Below are 11,755 nucleotides of genomic sequence, written 5' to 3'. Positions count from 1 at the left end.
TTCCTGAGTCTCATGAGCTGGTTTGAATCAGTCTAAAACATTAACTCTGTTCAAAAGTTTGTGTCAGTAAGATGTATTTTTTTAAATAAATGATTTAAAAAAAATAATAATTATACTAATACTTTTATTCAGCAAGGATTCAATAAATTGATTAAATGACAGTAAAGACATTTACAATGTTATTTAGAATAAATGCTGCTCTTTTGAACTTTATATTCATAAAATAAAAAAGTATCATGGTTTCCACAAAAATATTAATCAGCACAACCATTTTCAACATTGAAAACACAGAAAATTGAAAAAAATGTTTCTTGAGCACCAGATTAGCATATTAGAATAATTTCTGAAGGATTGTGTGCCGTTTGTGAGTGCATTGCAAAAAATGCCTAAGATATTGCATTTAAATTTTGCAGTGATGAGGACAAACATAAAGGGGGAAAGAAGCCTAAACAGAGAATTAGAAAGCTCAGCTCTTCAAAACCAGATGAGACAGAGGTTCAGGAATCAGCTGTTTGGAAAACGATCTGCTCTCATAGCACCAAACTGCTGGTATGTTTCTCTTTCTGTCTCTGTTGTTTTCCAGCTGCACAATACAAGCTACTAACAGATGTTTAACCATATGGACTTTAACAACCATATGTGATGTGATGACCTACAAGTATGTCTTTTCTCTGCAGAACTGTTTTGCAAGAAATTTCTACAACATTAGATTGTTGGCTCTGTTCTTTACTTTTGCCATCAATTTTATTCTTCTGTTCTACAAGGTTAGTATTGATTTCCCTGCTAAAACATCAGATTTAATGTTGTTGGTCAGGCTGGTCTGTTTTTATGTTTTTAGGCCACTTGGATTGAGAAACCAGCTGAAAGAACTGAGTAGTTATGACTTGTCCAGATACTAGCCAAACCAGTTTAAACCAGCTAACACAGTAAACCAGGCAAACCCTGATTTCACCAAAAACATCGATATAATTATTTTATTTAGGTTTCGGCAACCATTGATGAGGATGAAGATGTGGAGATCGCTCTTCGTGACGACAGCACCAAGGATTCACAGGAAGTTTATTTTGAACTAGAAGAGAACAGTGGCTACATGAAAATTATTCTTCACAGTCTGGCTGTCCTGCATACACTCATCTCACTCTGTTGTATCATCGGCTACTACTGTCTGAAGGTTATACACAGCTCACACACACACACACCTCACGCAACACAACAGGCACCTAAGTTTTGTGCAAGTACCCACTTTATTTCTTATGGTGAAACTAAAAACATGTCTTTGATGGACTAAATAATGCCTTCACCTTTCTGGCTTTTGTTAGACCCCTTAGACATACAGTGGGTCTGAAACCAGTATAGAAATACTTCATGTTTTTCAGCATGATTCGAGATTATCCAAAGAGCATCTGGAAAATCTGACCATCCGTACAAAGAGTCACTTGATCAGTGCCACAAATAAGTGACCTAGAAATAGTGCAAAATCTGAAATATTTTTATTCATTTTAGGTCATAGGTCCTTAGATTTTCAGATTTCAAAATTCAAATCAATCGTTCATTTACAGGTTTAAAAATCCTTTTAATATGGTCTCACCCAACTAACTTGATCATCATCTGACCCTTGACAGGTTCCTTTAGTCATTTTTAAGCGAGAAAAGGAGCTGGCTCGTAAACTGGAGTTCGACGGACTCTATATCACAGAGCAACCTTCTGAAGATGACATTAAAGGCCAGTGGGACAGAATGGTCATCAATACACCGTAAGAGCTGTTTGACTGTCTCATAAAGGCTCACATAAGCATTTTTAAGCATTGAAACAGTGGCAATCTTCTATATGAATTTCTGCATGAACAGTGATTGCCACTTTTTGCACCACTTCAGTACTATTTTCTGTTTTCTTTGCTGTTTTTCAGATCATACCCAAGTAATTATTGGGATAAATTTGTGAAAAGGAAGGTAAGATGAACAAATGAAATATTTACTCAAAATATGTAGTTTCAAAACCGTTTAAGAACATAATAGTATGACAGTATCTCACAACTCAAACATTGTGACTCTTGCATTATTCATGTTACGTTTACTTTCAAAACAGTTTTTGATTGTCAGATTGCCAGAGTGTTGCTATGCAGTTGCTAAGTTGTTCTGATTGGTTGCTGGTGGTTATTTACAGGCTCACTCACAAGTGTCTATGACATTCAGTCTTAGGTCCCTCTTTCAGTGTCAGTCAGTGGGATGCTTCCTATTTGTCATCCGTCTGGTGGAAATCATAAACTCTGTGTCTATAAGTAACAGCAGACCTATAATATATAAGACACAATAAGACACGTGCTTTGAGATATCGTTCATATCTGTAGCATGAACTGTGTGGGATGAATAATGTGCTGAATTTAATACTTGGGTTCAGTCCAACTAATAATGCTTTGCTCCCTGAATGTGTATACAGTAAGCTGTGTGATTTTTGTTTTTCTGTGTTTGATTCATTCTGTGATGGCTTTCCGTGCTGCAGGTGATGGCGAAATATGGAGAGCTGTATGGATCGGCACGCATCAGTGAGCTGCTGGGTTTGGATAAAGCTGCTCTGGACTTCAGCTCAGAGGCTCAGGAGAGCAAGAAACCCGTGCAAAAGGTTGCCCTGTGAGTAACGACCCTGTGACCCCGTGTTCCCTATTTACCATATTTATTTCACCAGCCAAACCAGCTTCTGTTCAGCAAAACAGCCCAATCAGTTCATCTGCAGAGATTGAAAAAATTATTTCAGTGTGTGCCAGATGATGGCAGCAGCGTTCAATACAATAGGCTTAAAATAAATCAAATAAATCATTCTCATGTTTTCACAGCTTCAGATTAAACACCATTGATGTGAAGTATCAGATATGGAAGCTAGGAGTGGTTTTCACTGACAATGTAAGATCCCTGACTCTTTGAACACTCAACATATTAGACCTGAAGGAACTGGTCAAATCTGAAATGAAATTGTGTTTTTCTTTCTCTCAGTCCTTCCTTTACCTGGCCTGGTATATGTTTGTGTCAGTTCTGGGTCATTATAACAATTTCTTCTTCGCTGCCCACCTGCTAGACATCGCCATGGGCTTCAAAACACTGCGCACCATACTGTCATCTGTTACACATAATGGCAAACAGGTACTACATTTGGTTTATATTTGTGTGTCTATACAAAGGCCCCAAAATGTATTTAGACCCTCAAGTCACACTTCAAATATATGAATGTCATTATACTGTCATTGTAATGAATAAAACATATATACTAGAGTTAACTGGTCAAGTTTTATTTTTTTTTATTTAAAAATTTTTTTTTTTCAAAAATCAAAATCTTACTGACATCAACTATTTGAACAGTAGTATATATTTCAGCTGGTTTTGACAGTGGGACTGTTGGCTGTGGTTGTGTATCTCTACACCGTGGTTGCCTTTAACTTCTTCCGCAAATTTTACAACAAAAGCGAAGATGGTGAACCAGTGGATATGAAATGTGATGATATGCTCTCAGTGAGTATCCCTCTTTTATCATTAACTTAAACTAATGTTCAAAGGTTTGAGGTTTATTTTTTTGAATGAAGTCCTCATGCTCACCAACGCTGCATTTATTTGATCAAAAATACAGTAAAAACAGTAATATTGGAAAATATTACTACAATTCAAAAGGTAATTTATTCCTGTGATGGCAAAGCTGAATTTTCAGCAGCTGTTTCACATGATCCTTCAGAAATACGCTGATTTGGTACTCAAGAAACATTTCTTATTATTATCAATGTTTGAAAACAATTGTGCTGCTTAATATTTTTTTGTGGAAACTGTGGTATATTTTTTCATGATTCTTTGATGAACAAGGTTCAAAACCAACAGCATTTATTTGAAATAGAAATCTTTTGTAACATTATAAATTATAAATTCAATGCATCCTTGCTGAATGAAAGTATTTATTTATTTCTATTGTGACTGTGCAGGAATAAAGCAAAAACGGGTGACTAAATCTGTAAATATTAATGTTCATGTGTGCATAGTGTTACATGTTTCACATGTACGTTGGCGTGCGAGCCGGAGGAGGGATTGGAGATGAAATCGAAGACCCGGCCGGTGACGAGTTTGAGTTCTACCGTATCATCTTCGACATCACTTTCTTCTTCTTCGTCATCGTCATCCTCCTTGCCATCATTCAGGGTAAGACACAGAGTAATTGTGAGAGTTGGTTTACCGAAATTGCGAATAACACTTGAAATGAATGATATGTGCACCAAATTTCAAGAAGGACAATGAGCCGAAGTGTTCGGTTTGAATTGTTTAGTTTGTCCTCTAACACGAGTCATGCTGAGCAGCACTGGAGAGCTTCATTAAAAAGATCACGCTCTCACATGCTGAGAGGGGTTTATGGGAAGAGATCTGAGGACTGTATGATGCTAGAGGATTGTCTTATGCCTGGGGTGGAATGATACTCAGGATTCAAATGTTTGGCGTAAACTTAATTGTGTTTGTGACTGGTCTGTTGTCATCGCCTGAAAGGTCTGATCATTGATTCATTTGGCGAGTTGAGAGACCAGCAGGAGCAGGTTAAGGAGGACATGGAGGTGAGTTTTCACAGTAACATCCTGAATCCATTCAGATTTATGACGTCTGTCATCTTTTGTTCCTATTAACACACTAAATTATTAATATATTATTTCTCTGTGAGTAAATACGGCATCAATCTATGTCAGTTGCTCTTTGGTGTAGCTGTGGGTTTTATGCTAATTGATCATGTATAATTAAACAGTGAATGTGGCGTCATTTTTTCCTGCAGACTAAGTGTTTTATCTGTGGCATTGGGAGCGAGTATTTTGACACGGTGCCCCATGGCTTCGAGTCGCACACGTTGCAAGAGCACAACCTGGCCAACTATCTGTGAGTACAAGAGACGTGAAAAACAGGTCAGAGATCAGTAATGCCTCTTTTCCATCATCCTTTTTTTCAGTCACAATTTTAAAGGCAGTATTCTGGTGGAAAATGAGTCTGTTGAGCAGCTGGTCAGGACAGATAGCTAGTCTCATGTAGCCAGACCATCATACTGATGGCAGAAGGTCTGGTCTTCATCGCAGCTTTTATTGGCTAAGTTCTGCCCAAGAGGACGTCTGACTGACATGTAAAGTCCAGTCACAGTTCAGTTTAGGGGCATAAAAATGTAAAGTCAATGTCCCTACAATAACAGGCCGGAGTGCAATTCAGGATCGTCATACAAGTTTACTGCAACAATGGTGCATTTTGGTCCTGATAAGCGATCATTGTCACAGTTGTAATCACGACAGCTTTGTTTCCAGACGGACTGTTAAAGAGTGTGACACATAATCTGTCTTCTGGAAATCCTGTAGAATTCAACCAATCAGATTTTGACTTTGAAATTCCAGAAGTTTCTCCCATTTTGTGTTTGTTCAGCCAACGGTCTGTAGATGGGACGTCTAAGGCTGAGATTAACAGAAAGCATTTCATGTTACTAGAAAATACTGTGATGCGGGGTAAAATGGAATACTTGTTTCCTTTTTTTGCTGAAAAAATTACATTTGTTTTGTGTTTTGTTTGCCATTTAGGTTCTTTCTGATGTATCTCATCAATAAGGATGTCACAGAACATACCGGACAGGTACAGCTTGCCATGAACCTTTATTGAAAAGAGATATTTTGACAATTTCAGAGTGAAAGATCCGTGCTTAATAATACATTAAAATGTGAAACCACTGACAAACGAACTTTGAGATACACTATATATTATAAAATGAACTGTGACTGCTGCACTTTGTAACACAACAGGAATCATACGTGTGGAAGATGTTCCAGGAACGCTGCTGGGAGTTCTTTCCTGTTGGAGACTGTTTCCGGAAACAGTATGAGGGTCAACTCAGCTGAAGAATTCCATGTCTGTAATATTTTCTCTTATAATTAGAAGCTGGTGCGTGACTCAGTACTGTTTTGAATGCTTATTTTTTCAACACCACATATTTATTTTAGTAATATATTGTATTGTTGAATTTAAGGAACCAAGTTGATGCTGCACTTTTTGGACATATAGAATGCAATTTTATGTAATCTGTCACTTTGGATTGAATGCAAGTAGTATAAATTAAAATGTGGTATTTCTTTAGCTTGAAACGTTACAGAACCCATGTAAATGTTCACAGTTAACCAACATTATACTGAAAATATTAGTAAACTGCTAGATTTGTACATTTTTGGTACTTGTATTGATATATTATTCATGACTGTAACACAAACAGTGCAGGGCGATTAGTGTAATAAAGTTTAAATCTCCCTCCCTCATTTGCACTTCAGTTATTTTTTAATCAGTATTCTTGTTTTCCAGTCAAAATATCTAAACATTCTTAAAATATATACTGTAAGTGTATTCATTTGTTTGCCTCTTACTGTACCAATCCTTTTTCTATCCCTTTCTCTTTACTTGCTTATCTTTTCATCCACCGTCAGCCTTCTCCCGTTCCTCACCTTATTTTCAAAAAGCACTCCATCCTCTCCACTTCTCATCTCTCTCACCTCCTGTCTGTGTGTCTGTCTCTTTCTCTCTGTTTTCTGTGTGAGAGGCAGCACTCAGATCCTGAGCGTGAAATTAAACGGCAGCCCACATCACATGCGGCTGGTCGAGTTTTTGCCGCTGCAGGGCATGACGCATTGATCTCCAGCCATTCCAGAGGTGCTGGTAAAGCGTTAACCCCCCTCTACGAGAGCGTTGCGCAGTCCTGCTGCTGTTAGCCTTATTACAAAGACAAAGGACAAAACTGATTACCATTATCTGTAATAGAAGGAGAAAAAATGAAAGAAAAAGCATCAGCACGCAGCACTGCAATAACCTTGGTATTGCGGTGCTGCTATTTAATTTTTTATAATATATATTACATAATTATATAGAAATTTTATAGTTTATTTAAATTTAAATGTATATATTATTAATTTGTAGGAATTACCTTTTTATGATTATGGAGTACTTGTTCTTAAATCATAAAGAATCAGATGAAACGCACATTTGTGTGTCATTTTTGGAAAGGATGGCCTGTTTGTGGTTGACTGTGATGGCCACCCAGGAATGTGCAGGAGTGAACAGAGGTATCGATGATGGATGGTAGAGTCAGGGCTCTCACAGCTCTGACCACACTGTAATCTAGAGCATGTTGGTGGTTTTAATTGAGAGTAATGGTGGAGAGAAGGTTGACTGAATAGGGTAGGTTGAGGAGAACAGACACAGAAGAGCTGGACCCTGGATGCCAGAGCCAGTGTCCAAATTGACCACATTTTGCACATTTCCACCAAAGAAAAAGCAGTTCTGGGCCAGAAAAATCGTCTATTTGGGAAATGTTCTTCTCAGATTCTACCGTCATGACCTTTGGGATAAAACAACCCTCCCATTTGAGAACTGCTGAATCCTTTAGGTACTGAATGTCGGGCTGAAAGGTCAATAGATTTTTGTCTGAGATCGTGATGCTGCAACGAAGTGTAATTTATCATACTGGGGTTTTAAATGATGTGACGTATAATAGATAACAAATTATTTTTATTATATATTTAATTTAAAGGTTTAATTTTGTTATTTTTTTATTTCATTTTATATATAAATAAAATTGTATTGTATATGTATTTTTATTTTATTATTGTTATATATAATTTTATACATTATACATTTTTTAGATATACAATATATATATTTTTTTAGATATACAGTGAGCCCAAAAAGTATCTGGACAACTTAATGTATGACAGCATAATATAACAAAACATCTAACAAAGTGGCAGAAATTCTATAAATATATACAACACAGATATACAGATACACGTTTCAAGCAAATTTGTGTTTTTAAAACATAAAAACATAACAAACATGTATTTTATAACATAATAATATTTTCTAATATAATAAATATAGATTGTTAAAAATTCCCATACAGCAAAATGTTTTTGTATATATTTATGTAAATACATTTTCTACCAATGTATTTTTGTATGTTTTTTTGAAAATATATTTTAAAACATATACAGTATATATCCATATGCGGTATTTTTTTAAGAAATGATTTCTTGCCTAACACGTGTAAACATATAACACGTTTGAAAAATGTTATTTAAAAACTGCAACATTAATGAATCCTCCTCAATCTAGTTTGGATCTCTAGGTGATTCCATCAACATTTAGACTAATTGTAGGCTGTAAGATTGGAAATGTATTTTCTTGCCCCTGAAATACATTTTGAAAAATATATTTTGGTATAGAAATGTTGAAACTAAATATAGGTTTATTTCATTTCATTTAACACCATTGTTTACAACATTTATTTAACATATATAGTAGGCGATTTTAAATATATTTTGGCCAGAAAATATGTATATTATGAAATATGTATATTTTGCAGTATGGGTTATTAAAAACGGAGCCACTGAATATACAAATGCAGAGTGGGCATGAACTTTTTGAGGAGACTCTCACCTTCATCATCCATTTCAGCACTGCAGCTCATTATATATTGAGCATGTGATTTATTTGCAAGCTCTTATGAGAGTTAGAAGGACTTTATAAAGAACAAACATTCAGTTGTGCTTCTTTCTGAAGCAGCTGCTCCAGTTCTCCAGCAGAATGAAGAGTCTTCAGTGCTGGCTTCATTTATATCAGTGTCAAACTCAAGCTTGTCATTACGGCTCCTGACAATCTAGCTGGTTTGTAAACACTTCATAAGCCACTTGCTATTTCACAAATGATGTTTGTTCTATGACCTACCCTACTAAGAATTGTTTCGGCTCTTTGCTTTATCAAAGCAACAGCATGTGAGCTTGTCTAGGTTAAGAGGGACATGGCATATTTGGGCTATCAGAGCTCATTATGAATTCTTCACATGGGTAAATTAATTACTGAGGGAATTATGAAGTAGAATTCCCTAGAATTCGAATTTAGTCTGTCGAATTTAGTCTGTTGATAAAGTAGTTTATCAACAGATGCTTCACATGAAATTAATTACTGTGTGTTTGTGTGTGTTTGCATATTTGCCTTCGGCACCGGAAATCAGAAGTAAATCCTGAAGGAGACTCGCTTCTTTCACATCTCGCTTCTCATTTTCCCTTTTCTCTGTCTCTTTTGTGTCAGTCTCCTGAGTTTTCTTTATTCCTCTCAGGATCCATCATCTCAGTCTGCAGAGCTGACCAGAGAAAATACAGAAAGAATATACAAAAATGCACTGAATACAAACATATAGAACCAGTAACACATCACAGACTGGCAAAGCAGTTACGAGGACAAAATGTCAAGGACAGGAACAGTCACGGAGGACAGCAGAGAGAGAAAAAGTTACTGCTTTCAAAGGAAAAAAAGCTTTGTGTTTGTGCATGTGATAGAGAAAGATGCATGTGTTTGCAAGCACTTAACTAATCCATGACCATAAACAATATCACTTATTATGACCCCATTTATACAGTCCAAAAGTTTTCTTTCTTTTCCTGTGCATTTCACTTCTGCTGTAGTGTTTACTAATCTAGTTTGTACTAAACTTTGTTTGGCATTGTGCAATAGGAATATTGTTGGCTCTATGACAAACTGCTTGTGATGTTCCTCATTTGTAAGTCACTTGGGATAAAAGCATCTACTAAATGGATGAATGTAAATGTTGACAGAGAGGGAGAGTTAAGTGGAAATATTCAACATTTCACCTACAATCTAAACAATATACATATTTATGTTATAAATTTGCTCAAAATCTCACTACTTAATTGCTTTGTATGAAAAAAAGTTAAAACAACATTTATTATTGTCATGCATCATGATAGTAGGTACTGGATATTAGGGATTATCATTTTTATTTTATATTTAATTTATTAAACCTTTATTTTATTTTATGTTATTTTAGGACAAGTTTTATCACTCACAAGGGATTATCGGTGTATTTTTTCATATTTAATTTCTTAAATCTTTTTTACAAACTTTAATTTTATTTTATTAGTTTATTTTATTTTGAGACAGGTTTTATCACTCACTATTATTGGTTTCTTATTTCATATTTAATTTCTTAAAACATTTTTTAAAAATATTTATTTTATTTTATTAATTTTATTTTAGGACAGATTTTACACTCACGATTATCAGTTTCTTATTTCATTTTTTTTTTTTTTTAAACATTCAAAATATATTTTATTTTATTTTAGGACAGGTTTTTATAACTCACAAGGGATTATCAGTTTCTTATTTCATATTTAATTTCTTAAATATATATATTTTTTACAAACCTATTATTTAATGAAATTGTATTTAATTTAATTTTATTCTATTTTAGGACAGGTTTTATCCCTCACTTGGGATTACACGTTTCTTATTTCATATTTAACTTAAATATTTTTTACAAACTTATTTTTTTATTCTATTTTATTTTATTTTAGGATAGGTTTTATCACTCACTAGGCATTCTATTCTTATTTCATATTTAATTTCTTAAAACCTTTTTTTTTTTTTTGGCAGGCTTTATCACTCTCTAGAATTGTTCCTCTGTGCTGTTTTGTCAGCTGAAAAATGTATGCCTCAAATTTAAGATGACAGCATTACAAAAAGGCTCCTGCGATCCTTAATGACAAATGCACCCCTTAACTACACCCCTCTGGCTTCATGTATTTATTTCTTTATAACATATGTTATGTTGTACCGAGTTTATGACTCTAGCAGAACAGAATTTGTTCCTGAAGCTGCTTCTGAGGCTACATCCACCCTCATGTTTAATATGCCATCGAATTGACTTTTCATGCTCCTTTGCTGCTTAATATGGCTCTCTGCACTCCGTTTTGGCACTGAAGCGGGGGAATTTAACTGTCACTTTGAGCTTGACAGTCAAATGGTAACACAAGTTGAAAAATGTAATGATTTCGATTTAGTCATTTTGCAGATATCCTTGCTGAAAGTAACATTTAAAAAGTTGATACTGGTAATGGGATGCCAGATGCATTACGGTTGAGCTTTGTGGCATCCAAGGTCACATCCACCTGGCATATTATCACAAGATAAGCATTGAAAAATGGAGTGTTGAATATCTGATGACAAAAAACATTCATTCCAAAGAGAAGGACACTGCTTCAACCCTTTCATTTTTCAAAATAGGCAACAGAGAGCATTTAAAATATGTCCAGTCAACCTTCCTGTTGAGACATGTCACCAGATTTCAACAAAGACTCATTTAAACATTAGCCCTATACATGGCCAAAAACACAAAGTGACATTTGGATTCATTGAAAGAGCCTCCAAGGTCAGTGCCATATGAGAAGATGAAGTGAATTGAATGGACTTGGACATTTCGACTTTTTCAAAATTCTTCCACAGATAAAAGAAGGTCATGCAGGTTTGGAACGATGTAAGGGTGAGTAAATATTGACAGAATTGTTATTTTTGTGTGAATTGTATACTCAGCAATTTACTTTATTTTGTATTTGATAAAGAAGGGCATAAAAACAGTAATATTGTAACATATTATTATGATTTAAAATAACTGTTTTCTATATAGATTTTCCACAGTCTTAAGTGTCACATGATCCTTCAAAAACCATTCTAATATGCTGATTTGATGCTCAAGAAACATTTCTAATTATTAATGCTGAAAAAATTGGTTCTGCTTAATATTTTTGTGAAAACCGTTCATTTTTTTCAGGATACTTTGTTGAAAAGAAAGGTCAAAAGAACAACGAACAACATTTCTTCTAATATTTTTATTTCATTGTTTTTATTTTATTTTACTTTATTTTATTTTTTTT

General features: G+C 34.8%; 1 protein-coding gene across 1 annotated transcript in view; it reads left to right on the top strand.

Moving 5' to 3' along the window:
- The window catches only part of ryr2b (ryanodine receptor 2b (cardiac)), a 49,765-nt gene extending 43,740 nt beyond the window's left edge, over positions 1 to 6,025 (top strand). The window contains 14 exon segments of the mRNA XM_016566439.1: positions 414 to 549; positions 678 to 809; positions 983 to 1,171; positions 1,623 to 1,753; positions 1,907 to 1,949; positions 2,500 to 2,642; positions 2,837 to 2,897; positions 2,988 to 3,134; positions 3,366 to 3,500; positions 4,016 to 4,172; positions 4,512 to 4,576; positions 4,789 to 4,889; positions 5,570 to 5,621; positions 5,789 to 6,025. Of these exon segments, the coding sequence (XP_016421925.1) occupies positions 414 to 549; positions 678 to 809; positions 983 to 1,171; positions 1,623 to 1,753; positions 1,907 to 1,949; positions 2,500 to 2,642; positions 2,837 to 2,897; positions 2,988 to 3,134; positions 3,366 to 3,500; positions 4,016 to 4,172; positions 4,512 to 4,576; positions 4,789 to 4,889; positions 5,570 to 5,621; positions 5,789 to 5,884 (1,588 nt within the window). The 3' untranslated portion in view covers positions 5,885 to 6,025.
- The last annotated feature ends 5,730 nt before the right edge of the window (positions 6,026 to 11,755 follow it).

Source organism: Sinocyclocheilus rhinocerous, unplaced genomic scaffold (assembly GCF_001515625.1).
Source record: "Sinocyclocheilus rhinocerous isolate Xijiao unplaced genomic scaffold, SAMN03320098_v1.1 scaffold392, whole genome shotgun sequence".
In the NCBI taxonomy this organism is placed as follows: Eukaryota; Metazoa; Chordata; class Actinopteri; order Cypriniformes; family Cyprinidae; genus Sinocyclocheilus; species Sinocyclocheilus rhinocerous.
This window is presented reverse-complemented; position numbering and strand designations above follow the sequence as displayed.